The sequence below is a fragment of the Solanum verrucosum genome, unplaced genomic scaffold (genome assembly GCF_900185275.1).
Source record: "Solanum verrucosum unplaced genomic scaffold, falcon-dt-bn FXZP01000094.1, whole genome shotgun sequence".
In the NCBI taxonomy this organism is placed as follows: Eukaryota; Viridiplantae; Streptophyta; class Magnoliopsida; order Solanales; family Solanaceae; genus Solanum; species Solanum verrucosum.
Window position 1 is genome coordinate 978,094 of NW_026019970.1, and position 13,759 is coordinate 991,852.

The 13,759-nt window shown below is 31.8% G+C and overlaps 1 protein-coding gene across 1 annotated transcript; it reads left to right on the plus strand.

Moving 5' to 3' along the window:
• The first annotated feature begins 2,971 nt into the window (after positions 1 to 2,971).
• LOC125817151 (wall-associated receptor kinase 2-like) lies at positions 2,972 to 7,599 on the plus strand. The gene is made up of 3 exons (XM_049496712.1): positions 2,972 to 3,884; positions 6,109 to 6,273; positions 6,356 to 7,599. The coding sequence occupies exons 1-3, from the start codon at positions 2,972 to 2,974 to the stop codon at positions 7,597 to 7,599; spliced, it is 2,322 nt and encodes a 773-aa protein (XP_049352669.1).
• Positions 7,600 to 13,759: the final 6,160 nt, after the last annotated feature.

Below are 13,759 nucleotides of genomic sequence, written 5' to 3' on the forward strand. Positions count from 1 at the left end.
TTGGAGATCTGCATACCTCTAAAGCTCTGTATTCTTTATATGAATATATCTTTTACTTTGTGATTTTTAGATAATATATTACTCGTTATAAATCAATTATGATAACCTTTTTCCCTTCTTTAATAAAACAAATCAAATATATTATTAAAACATCAAGCAAATCCTAACACCTTAAAGTCCAACATCCATATGACATAGAGGAACTTTCAAAAATAATGATGTTTTGAACTTTAATTATCAATCACAATGGAAGTTTTGCAAATTATCAAATATAGTAATAATTTACTTAATAGAATTTGTGATACAGTGTATCGATTAGCTTTATATTTGTGATAAATCAAATCAAATCGATTGATGATACATAAATAACTAACACATACATAAAAAAATAATATATAAATTCATTAATAACTAATCCCTATATTATTAATACCTACGTGACTTTAAGTCTTTAACCAGCTACTAGCAACCCCTAATTGTTTGTGTACACATTGCATAGAGAAAAGAGTGATTCAAGACAAAAGATAAACAATGAATGATTCCTTGTAGACTTAAAACATTGCTATAGTCTTTGCCTTTGGAATATTAGTTGGTGATAAAAGTCCAAAGGGTCAACGTCGTACGTGGAAATTTTAGTATACTCTTCTAGGGTATTTACAAAATTAGAAAAATCAAATAATTCCAATCTCTCCGGGTCCTCTAAGGCGGTCTTAAATTTTTTACTCGTGTCCCTTTTTAAACTTGACGAACAAGATTTATTTAGTTAACTAAAAACTTCAAATGGGCTCGTTTGGTCGGAGAACAAATTATTTCAGAATCAGTTATTTCAGGACTGTTATCTCACCTTCAATGTAAAATAAAAATAATATTTACAATCCCAAGATAACTATTTCCTAAATAAGTTATCCTGTGATTTATCTTAATACATATGAGATAAATTCATCCTAAAATTAATTATGATATTAGTTATTTCTTATCCTTCGTACCAAACAATCGTTTAGGTCTTTCTACTTATATATATATGGAAAGCTTTAGTTACTCAATAACCTATGACATATTCTCCAAAACCATGCAGCATAAGAAAATTGTTATGTTTTTTTCTTTTTTCATGTGTTTGCTTTTAATCTTGAGATCAGTCAACGCCCAAAACACCAACAACAATACAGATAATTCTACTACAATCACAAAAGCTGCTATCATCACAAAACCAGGATGTCCAAAACAATGTGGAAACCTTATAGTTCCATATCCATTTGGAATTGGTTCTAATTGTGCCTTAGACCCCGTGTTTGAGATCGAATGCAACGTCACAACACCCTTCATAGGTAATAAGTTTCAAGTCTACCACATCTCCGACTCAGAAATGCGCATATCTAACCCCGTGTTTGGTTTGTTGCTTCCTACCTAATTTTGTGTGGGGTTTAAAAGTCTACAAAAAAAACTTCTTTCCAATTATACCCTTGAGTTATTATGAGATTTTTTATTTCATGTAATTGAGTCAAGGTAGATAATTGACGAACAATTTTTTTTTTATAGCCTTTAATTATCACCATGTTCACTATTTTATCACTTAAATTATTTAAGGGTAAAAAATTGTCATCTTAATAAATTGAAGTTAATATCTCAAAAGGTCACACAACTATAAGAATTTATAGAAAAAAGGTATTGAACATTGTATTACATCAATAAAATCATTCAACTTAGGACTTTTATCATACAAAATCATTTTTATCATAAAATAAAAAAATAGCAAAATAAATTAAACTATTTTTTATACTCAAGATGTTTTTAAATAGCAAAAATAGCTCTTAAATTCGTGCATCAACATTAGGAAATTAGTACGATTATAATATTTAATATTAATAATAATTAGATTAAATAACTCATATTTTAGCTACAAATAACTCTATTTAAATAATAAAGTTTGTAAGCTAATAGATTTAAATACATTTATTAGTACAAATATAAAACATAAAACCAAGAAAATAAACAAAATGAAAGGATTTGAGTGGGTATTTTTGTCTTTACATATATTAATCCCATGGTATTAGATTCATGTATTACTAATACCACCAAATGAAAGGTATTAGTTAGACACCCTATAATACCATGGAGGGTGTATAACTAATCCATGGATTATTTATACATGGGCCCAAAATTCCTACCAAACATAGTACTACATAATACTACACATAATACAAGGACTATTTCTCCTAACACTCCCTACCAAACGACCCCTTAAGAACCTTATTCCTCCTAATTTCTTTTTTTGTTGCACTTGTATAGTTCTTTTCATGTTAGTTATTACTGTTTCTATTTTATGAGTGTTCTGTAAAATTACATTATTGCCTTGTCGCGTCAAATTATTGGAGAAGTCGTACATTTATTTTATAAGTAATTTCTTATTGGTTAAATCGAAAATCAAATCTTTAAGAACCAAAATCAATTAAAAAATATCTTATTGATTTGGTTACTAGTTTAGCATATTTAAAAATTGAAAATCAATAAATCAAACCGAATAGATCGACGATACATAAATAACTAACACATACATAAAATAATATATATAAATTCATTAATAAGTAATTCCTATATTATTAATACTACGTAACTTTGACCAGCTACCCAACGACCCCTAATTGCTTGTGTACTTATTGCATAGAGAAAAGAGTGATTCAAGACAAAAGATAAACAATCAATGATTCCGTGTAGACTTAAAACATTGCTATAGTCTTTGCCTTTGGAATATTAGTTGGTGATAAAAGTCCAAAGGGTCAACGTCGTACGTGGAAATTTTAGTATAGTCCCTCTTCTCGGGTATTTACAAAATTAGAAAAATCAAATAACTCCAATCTCTCCGGTTCCTTATCCTTAGTACCAAAAAATCGTTTAGGTCTTTCTACTTATATATATATATATATATGGAAAGCTTTAGTTACTCAATAACCTATGACACATATTCTCCAAAACCATGCAGGATAAGAAAATTGTTATGTTTTTTTCTTTTTTCATGTGTATGCTTTTAATCTTGAGATCAGCCAACGCACAAAGCACCAACAGCAATACAAATCCTACTACAATCACAAAAGCTGCTATCATCACAAAACCAGGATGTCAAAAACAATGTGGAAACCTTATAGTTCCATATCCATTTGGAATTGGTTCTGATTGTGCCTTAGACCCCGTGTTTGAGATCGAATGTAACGTCACAACACCCTTCATAGGTAATAACTTTCAAGTCTACGACATCTCTGACTCAGAAATGCGCATATCTAACTCTGTAGGCTGGAGTTGTTACTCATCCGATGGAACACTTTTACTCCCAGATAATCCTGCATCGTTGAATTTAGGAGAAACACACCCTTATAGTTTCTCCGACCTTAACAAATTCACCGTCGTTGGTTGTGATGACTTTTCTGTTATAGGTGCACTTAACTTCGCTAGTGCTTGTATCTCTTACTGTCGTAATTCTAGTGATGCGGTTATTGAAGGAACATGTAATCATGGAGATGGTTGTTGTCAAGTAGAAATACGAAAGGGCATGAGATCCTTCGAAACAATGATGAGAACCATTAACAATCACACAGGTGTTTGGTCTTTTAATCAATGTGGCTATGCGTTCCTTGGTGAGGCTAGTCGTTTTAAATTTCAGGGATTGATGGATCTAAATGATACGAATTTTGTAGAGAGGATTAACCATAATGTCCCTATCGTGCTAGATTGGACCATCGGAAATCTTACTTGTGTTCAAGCAGAGAAACGCATAGATTATGCTTGCCTCGATAATAGCCACTGTGTTAATTCCACTGACAGTATTGGTGAATATCGGTGCAGGTGTAACCTGGGATATGAAGGCAATCCATACATAGGTCCGGGCTGCCAAGGTAATTGAGTTGATATCCTAATTACTTTTATTACTAGCTAGAAAGTGATTTTTTTTTTTTTTTTTTTTTATTAAAGAGAAACAAAGTATAAGAAGAAGTGATTTAATAGGTTAAGTTGGGTGGTAGGAGAGAAACTGAAATTCCTAGGTCATTAAAATTAAAAGTTTTTTAAAGACAAGAATTCTCATTAGTCAATTCAAGTTACATATCAATCCAATTTTTAATGGATTGAAATGAGTTGAAGTAATGAATGAGCGGATCGATGACCCGCCCAAACCTAAACGAATTGGACGAGTTGAATTTGATTTTACCACCTCTACATACGACAATAGGGTTTTCCCTATTTCTTACTCCACTATCACTAGAAATAAAAAAGTAGTACCTTTTCTGCCTGATTGAAGTGTGGACCTAACACATTGGACGTGAATTTATTCAATGGACCAATCGAGTCAGATTTGAGCTGATGTAAAATGAATTAAATGAGAATGAATAATATATTTGAATCAAGCAGTAATTGATAAGGATAAAAATGGGTAAACTCCTTACTATTTTTCCCTTTTAGGGTATGTTTGGTATGAAAGAAAATATTTTCATATTTTTCTGAAAAACATTTTTCTGATGTAAAAGAAGTTTTGAGAAATATTTTTTCACTTTAGGTATGAAAGTCATTTTTCTTAAAATTAGAGGAATATAAGTCCATTTTTAAAAACACTTAAATCAATCAAAATGAGAAAATTGAAAGAAAAAAAAATAAAAAACATTTTCTTCATAAACACACACTTAATTAAAATGCATGTTACTAGTACCTAGCTAATACCATGGATTTCTAGGTATTAGCAATGCAATGGTTTTAATGCATGCATTAATATGATAAAAGACTCAATTGCCTCTCAAAACCTTTTTTACATCTTTTCCACCGTAAAAAGTGAAGGGTGTTTTTGTAAATAATTTGTTTAATGCAATACATACTATTTTTAATGCATCAAATCAAACAACACATTAAAATAATCTATGTATAATTAATACAAGCATAACTAATACAAACACTACTATTCTTATACACTCTACTAAACGAGCAGTGCAATTGGTGGATGCCCATGACTATGAGTATCTGTTTTATATATTTTATAAGAGCTAATATACGTGTTCATCCATATTTGACCACTTTAAATGATTGGATAGTCAACCATTAAGAATACATTGGGTCGAGCGGATAACCATAAAATTTACCCATTTTGTCACCCCTATTCATCACTAACGCATTGATCATTCACTCTCTCCAAAATTAGTACTCCCTCCGTCTCATTTTAAATTTTCCCTTTTAGCTCTTTTCATGCTCATTATGAATAATAATATATATAAGGTATACTTTATTAAATTATTTATATTTGTTAGATATTTTTTGAAAATTGAGTTTATTAAAAAGAAAATACTTTTGAATGCAAATTAAAGGGTATAGTTGGGTCTATTGTCAAGTTTAACCTTGAATTCCTAAAATGTCAATTGTTTTTAGATTACTCCCTCTGTCCGATAGTATTCATAGTTTGACCATGATCTTTAAGAAATTACTCACCTTTATAAAGTAAGAAATGTTTTCACTAAATTACCATTAGTTTATTATTAGTATCAATTTAATGTAGTATTTTTTGGCTATGTAAAAGCTCATCGATCTAAATAAAGATAAATTTGAAAAGAAGAAAAAATAATTTTTTTTATTATTTATGGAACTATTTACTTTAGATTGAATGCAAAGCTAAAAACACTATAATTGAATGTGAATCTAAAAACACAACTTCCTCCGTCCCAGTCCCAGTTTATATCACTCACTTTCTTTTTTAGTCAGTCTAAAAAAGAACGACATAATTCTACATTTAGTAAGAATTTAACTTTAAAATGTTCATTTTACACTTATTTTAAATCACAAGTTTCAAAAATTATCATTTTTTTTCTTAAACTTCGTGTTGAGTTAAACTAAGTCATATAGATTGAAACGGTGAAAATATTTCTCAAAGATAACTTTAAGACATGAAAGTCATCTTAGATCATTTTTCAAAAGAGCTCTAACTTTGATTAGGCAAAGAAACAACTTCAGTGAAAAACATGTTACTCAGTGAGTTCACCCCAATTAGCTAACTTGTTAGCTAGTGAACCTATGTAAAAAGATAAGATATAAAGGCAAAGCGCGAGGGATTAATGTGGTATATTTCTCTGTTTTGCATGTTAGATATTGATGAATGTCTTCATTCGAGTACCAATATGTGTGAACACAAATGCACAAACACGCCAGGGAATTACAGTTGTTCTTGTCCAGAAGGATTCAGTGGTGATGGTCGTGGTTGTATTGCACCAAACTCGAACTATGAGTTCCCATGGATCAAGTTTTCTATTGGTAAGTTTCTCAAAAATTGAACTTGTTTATTAAAATGATTAAAGGAATTCATCTCCTTTAAATTTTGTTGTTATAAACACAGGTATGGGAGTCGTCTTTATATCCCTCGTGGTTGGGACAATTTTTCTCTATTTTTGTATCAAGAAACGAAAACTCATTAAAAGTAGGGAGAAATTCTTCCAACAAAACGGTGGTTTACTCTTGAAACAACAAATCTCCTCTAAAAAGGGTGGCATCGAAGCAACCAAAATTTTTACAGCTGACGAGTTGAAGAAGGCTACGAATAACTATGCCAGTGATAGAATTCTTGGTCGTGGTGGAAATGGAATTGTCTATAAAGGTATTCTACCTGATAATCGCATAGTTGCAATTAAAAAATCTAAGTTTGTGGATGAGAATCAAGTTGAACAGTTCATCAATGAGGTACTTATTCTTACTCAAGTTAACCATAGAAATGTAGTGAGACTCTTCGGGTGTTGTTTGGAAGATGAAGTGCCTTTACTGGTTTATGAATACGTTTCTCATGGAACTCTTTACGAGCATATCCACAACCAAAATGGAGTCCCATGGTTATCTTTGCAAAATCGATTGAGAATTGCTTCAGAGACAGCAAGTTCACTTGCTTACCTTCATTCATCTGCATCCATGCCAATAATTCATAGAGACGTCAAATCCACTAATATATTATTGGATGATGTTTACACAGCAAAAGTGGCGGATTTTGGAGCTTCAAGATTAGTCCCTCTTGACCAAACACATGTTGCTACATTGGTTCAAGGAACATTAGGGTACTTAGATCCTGAATATTTCCACACAGGTGAATTGACAAATAAAAGTGACGTTTATAGTTTTGGAGTAGTTCTTGCCGAACTTTTAACAGGATTGAAACCTATTTTGAGGGATACAAGTGACAAGTACAAATGTTTGGTGGAGCATTTTATCTCGTCGATGAACAAGAATAACATATTTGAAATTCTTGATGATAGAGTTGTAAGAGAAGGAGGTGTTGAGCAACTTCAAAAGATTGTTGAGCTCATTAAGAGTTGCCTTCAGTTGCACGGGGAAGATAGGCCTACGATGAAGGAAGTGGCTATGGAACTTGAGAGTTTAAGAAAGTTCACTAGCCCTTGGACTAATGAACACGTACATGAAGATCATAATGAAGTTGAATTAAACGATCTGTTTATAATTCCAATTGATTCTAATACAGGTATCGACAACTTCTCTGGACAATATCCCAGCTCCTACACAAATAATAGCCTCTTCTTGGGACAATATAGTTCAGATAAATCTTCATTACTACTCAATACAAATATCCCGCGGTGATCCAAAATAAAATGTCAATATGATAATTAGTGATGATATAATTTTCTATGTTTTGTAAGTTTCTTTTCTGGCTATCTTTCTTTCATATTGAATGTATGTTGTTATGTATTTTATTTGCTTTTGAATTTAATCATCAATATATTGTTCATTGTATTAGTGACAAGAGTTGAAGTTAGTAGCTAGATGTTTGTTGTGATTCTAAATTGTCACATAATTCCTATAAGATTATTCCTTAGTTGACAAGTTGAAACCAACACACTTGGTTCATATCCAATGCTCAAACCAAAAATAAAAAATGGTTATTTAACTTTCAGTTTAGGGTTAAGTTTATTTTTCATGTGCTTTAATTTGTTCTACTATGAAATATTGGGTTCTTCGTCAAGATGTATTGTTACAAATATTTTTGTGCAACAAGCCTTCTTAACCAAATTGCTTGACAAGTTGTAGAAGTTGCTACACCACTACACCATATATGTTAAGCCTATGAAGTTGATAAGGCCACCACTTCCTGCCTCTTTGAAATTGCTCCAAATCCAAAAGCAAACAAGAAACCAAGCGTCTCTTTTTGTCATCAATGTTGCATGCGTAGTCACTATTAGTAAAACCAGTTAATGTGAAATTTATTATTTTAGAATATCAAATTAAATTTCAAGCTCCGTTGTCCCAACGATATATTTCAGTATTCTCTTTGCAGCTCCAAGGTGAAGCTCTTTTAAATTGTGCATAAATCTAGATACGGCGTCAACTGAGAAAGAAATGTATGATCTTGTATGATACAAGTAGTTCAAACCACTAACCATACTTCTAAACTAAGTTGTATTTAACCATCATCACGACACAACTTCTCATTAATATTCATCGGAGTAGAATCAGTTTTATAATTAACCATATTAATTTTTTTTCAAAAGATTTGTTGCATAGTTTCTTTGTGAAAAAAATATGCCATCACCTCCCTGTTTCACCTCAAGACAAAAGGAAATAATGTAGCGACTAGAATCATACATTTCAAAATTCTTTATCATGCAGCCTTTAAATTCAATGACGATAGATTCACTCAAACCCATATTTTATCATATTGTCAACGTAAAGACATACCCGCAAAAAAATCATTTTAACTTCTCGTTTTACATCATCAAGATTAGGTTCATTCTTACTTCTTTCAAAATCATCTTCGTGGAAATAAGAGTCAATCTTGAAGTATCATGCCTACAAGGCTTTATTTAAGCCATAGAGTGCCTTTTTAACTTGTAAATCTTATCTTCTTTGATATGAACTACAAAACCTTCAGGCTGTGATACATAAACTTTCTCTTCCAAATCACCATTTCAAAACGACAAATTTAATATCAAATTGGTACACTGGTCAATTTAAATTAGCAGGCAAGGCTAATAAAGGTTTCACAGTTTCAAAGCTAGCAAAAGGAGAAAAAGTTTCATTGAAGTTGATATATACCTTGTTGTTGGGAATAAACTTTTGCGGTGAGCCTTTGCCTTGTGTTTTTGGATGTTGCCATCTGCATGATACTTTGTTCTGAGCACCCATTTGAACCCAATATCTTTCTTTCCTTCTAGAAAATTAACCAGTCATCTTTCATAGCTTTGCATCATTTATCCTCTTTCTTAGAAATTTCAAAGAAAATAGAATCCGAAACAAGTAAAGCAAAAGTACATATTATCAACATATTTGGAATTTGATTTTTTATCCTTTGTTAATCTTCTTAATAGAATTGGCTCAGTTGAAAATTCTTTCAGTAGTGGAAACGTTTCTGGTGCATGAATTGATGGACCTTTCAGAAAAGGATCTGTTATATATATGCTCTTGATTAATAATAGCATCATAAGGCAATAACTGAATAGTTGAACTTTCACTCTCAGGAATAAAGTTCCAGCTTTCGTTTTCATTAAACACAATATTTTTACTGGCTATAATTTTGTCATTCACTGGATTGTATAGCTTATAAATCTTGAATTGTGTGATATATTCAATAAAGATCCATTTTTCATCAAGCTTATGTCGACCTTGTAAATTTATCAAAGCATAAATTACACACATATAAGTAGTTTATCTTGGAACTTGTTAATTGTTATACCTCTCCAAGCTTCATTTGGTTTTTGGTTTAAAACTGTTTTGGTGGGCAAAATATTCAGCAAATAGACACCAGTAGAAACAACTTCATCGCAAAAACACTCCAGTACATCTCCAAGTTCCATCATTCTTTTGCTCTTCTTGACAACTATGTGATTATTTCGTTTGGCTATACCTTTTTGTTATGATGTATGAGGTTGTGGGCCTAAAGAATGGTTTCAATTTGTTCTAAGGTGTAGAAAATCCATGTTTATGAGGATTTTAGGGTGTAGACCTTGAGCTAATCTTAAGAATGTTTATTCTTGATATATTTATCATAATTCACTAGTATAACCATGGAATTTATAGTTCTAGGTGAATTATTAGTGGAAAACCCTAGAATTGGTGGAAAAATCATGAGGTTGACCTAGGAGTTGAGATTTAAGTCATTATATGCAAACCCTAGGATTTGCATATAATTAATCTTGATATATTTAAGTCATTTGTGATTGATTTTGCATTATACTATTATTTTAGACCAAGAATAAGTTGAAGTTTCACACAAGGAGTCAAGGTTCGCGATCAGACTTCTACAACAGTTTCTTGGCGCCCAGGTAGGCTAGGTTTTATTAATTAAGTAGTTAGACATGTTTTCTACTGCATGGTATGTAGATTGATGGGAGGTTTTATGCTTAGGCCTTCGGGTATGGAGTCTGGATAATTAAATATTGTTGTTTATTGTTGTTAGGGCGGAAAAAGATAATGACTATGGGTAGTTCTTTAGTTCTTGATTGTTAATCTTGAGTTTCCTTTATTGGGATGCTTTGATGTTAGTTGTAAGGTTATGTGTTTATAAAATTGTTGGGTTATAGCCATTTCTGGAACTTGTGGTAATCAAGAGGAACTAAATAAACGAAAATAGTATGGATTCATGATACTAGGGAGGTATGTCCCGGGGAATGAATATGTGTACTCATAATGGGACTTAGTATTGAGCCATTGATACATAGGTGATATTTTGTGTTGTCCAACACACACACATGCACGTGCACTCACACACACACATATATGCATGTTTACTGCCTAGTAGTATTATTTGTGCAATGCATGGGATGGGAGAGAGACATATGCAATGACATCATGTAGTTAATCTCATGTATTAGACTTGTGATTCTGACTTGTGGTTTTCAAGTGGTTTTGCTCATTTTGCTATGTGATTATGCATGATTGTTTGTGACTATTGGTTGGATCAAGTACCACGCTGGTACAAGATATATAGTTTGGCTTGGATACCACACTTGGTATGATTATATATGGTTAGCTTGGATACCACACCTAATATGATTATATACGATTGACTTGGATATTATACATGATATAAATATAGATGGTTAGTTCAGATACCACGCCTGTTATGATTATATATAGTTGGCTTGGATACCATACATAATATGACATTTAAAGCTTTGGTTTGAGTTTCATGAGAAGACCATGTATGCGATTGAGGTTCACTACTAGAAATTTGACCTACTGCCACACATTTTTGGCGACACATTTACAACTGTTGCAATATATTATCTATTGCAACGGTTATGACTGTCGCAATATATCAAGGGATCAAATAGAACAATAATTAAAAATAACCGTGGCATCATTCTTACAATCGTTGGTATAGATTTTCTAAGGCAACACACTTTACAAACGTCGCACTAAAAGACTCTGTGGCAACGGTTATTTTAGTGAAAAAAATTATTTAACTTGACCCGTGAATTTTATTCCCCAAAAATATATTTCCCTCCACTACTAGACTTTAGCTAAAGTGCCATTTATTTCATTTAGGGTTAAAATTTTGGTCTTCTTCTTCCAAAAGGCCGATTTCTGAAAAATGGAAAGAATAACGTGAGCTCCGGTTAGTGGCGTTACATTTCTTCAACAAGCTCCAGTCTTCTTCTTCTTCATAGTGAGGTAGTCTTCTTCTTCGGTTTGACAAGTCTTCTTCTTCATCTCCATTGGTCTTATTCTCCAACAGTAATCTTCTTCGACCGCAAGCTTTTGCATATAAAGGTATACTATTTTTAAGTTTCCTCTGTCTACTCCATTATTTCTAAGTTCCCATTGTCTCTAATTTGTTATGCATATAATATTTTGTATAATCTGAAACTCCATTGAAGGGTTTCTCAAAAGTCTTAAAGAATAACAAGTGGGTTTGTTTGCAATTTATGTTATTTGTTCCAATTTAGGTCAGCGATGTAATCTATTTGTGGTTTTGAGTTTGTATTTCTAATTTGTTGAAGATTTCTAAACTCTCTGTGAAAGTTCATTAAGAAGCTTTGTTTCAATTTTATTAGTATCATCTTGAAATATTGATTTTTCTCGTCCAAAATACAAAGATTCAACCTCTTAAACAGGGGTTATTTTCAGTTTTTTCTCAGATTGGAGACTCTTTTGCCTTTCGAAGCTCATCGAAATCGGCTCATGGTCGTGGAAGCTTGTGGCTAGCTCGTGCTCAGTGTCGCTACTCCAAAGAAGGTAAATTCCTTTTCGTTGGATTTCGTTTTCAGTTTTTGGAATTATAGTTTAAACTCTGAATACTCTTTTATATGTTCTAGTTCCTTAGTTGAAATTTTGATTAATTGATCGATTTATGTGACTCAATATGTTAGTATGCTACAATCTTACTGATTTAGTTTGCTTTCTTTACTAGTTGATGCCTTTTCTAGTTCTCATTTCTGTTCCTTAAGGTGATTTGTGTTCCTGTTTGAATTTCCTTCAATATTAAGTGTGTTTCTTATAATCTTATAAAAAAAAAGTGTGTTTCTTATATTAATGTGTCTAAATGTGTTTATGTTTTGAATCATATACTCCTTATTTGATTATTGCAGATGTTGGTCTTGTTCTCTATAATGTTACGGTTCGTATGTCAATGGATATAAACATCCATTATGACTAGTTACTATTTTAAAAGACCGGATATTTTGACTTTTTTCTGAATTAGTTTTCGAATTTGGCCTTCATTTTAATATCCAAGTTAATCTTGTTTTTAAGTTCAGACTGTACATTTTTCTCATTTGTGAAAGCCAGATCTTGTTTAAGGCTAGAGGACTTTTGATTTTAACTCTTTTAGTGTAATCAAGATTCTGTTTAAAAATCGTTTAAGCTATAACATGGGCTGGTATTTTCTGTGTCTTTGTTTGTTGTGAATAGAGTCAGCACTTCGTCTAAATCCGTTTTTGATATCTTTCGCATGTGCGAGTTCGGGGCTTATTATAAGTAGAATTTAAAGTTTATTCTCTTGTCAATTGAATTTGTTGGCCTGGTTACATGTTTCCAGCAGTGTGAGTTATGTTCTTTGTCAACAAGCATTCTGGGTTGTTTCTGCTTAAGGTCATTTATTTAAGTGTCATTGCTTCTGATTGAATTTTTGAAGGATTGGTTTAATATGTATTTGGTTAGAGTTCAGTCGTTTGTGCTTACCAAATTATGAAATCTGATAGTTTATTAATCTTGTTATTATTTTCTCTCGAATTGGTCAGTCCTACACTTCTTACATACTAGACGATTAACTGTATAACATTAGTTTGATTTCATTTCTTATTCCATATTGTGGCGGCCCTATACCTTATATAAAGTCCTTGGAAATTGCATATACAGATTTCTAAAGTTTTGAATTTGCTAAACTCTTCTTTGTTTAGCTTCTGATGGCTTTTCTCTTAAAAATGACATTTTATATTTAGGGATCTTTTGAGAATTTGATGTTGAACCTTAGAGTTTCAGATCTATTTTTTTGGTAAACTGATTAGGAAATGCTAACTTGCACTTGCAAGTCCTCATGATGTATTAATATTTAGCTTGTAGATTCTGATTTACCTTATTCAGCTACAAGTGACTCATATCATTTGGTTGTCCATTTACATGCATTAAAAACTCTTTACCTGTAAATTTTGTTGTATAAAGATAATGGACTGAGTTTTGTAGTTGATGTAAGATCAGCTTATGAAAATGAAATCAAGGACGAGCTCTTGAAATTAAGCATTAGGTAAGGTTATGTACAAGCATTGACAAAAAAAATGCTAGGTCTGGACCGTACAAATAGCCT

Bases quoted from the DNA above. Each gene is read 5' to 3' on its own strand.
- LOC125817151 (XM_049496712.1), top strand. From the start codon at position 2,972: ATGCAGGATAAGAAAATTGTTATGTTTTTTTCTTTTTTCATGTGTATG. The intron at 3,885-6,108 runs GTAATTGAGTTG...TTTGCATGTTAG, and splicing joins CATAGGTCCGGGCTGCCAAG to ATATTGATGAATGTCTTCAT. The intron at 6,274-6,355 runs GTAAGTTTCTCA...TTATAAACACAG, and splicing joins ATGGATCAAGTTTTCTATTG to GTATGGGAGTCGTCTTTATA.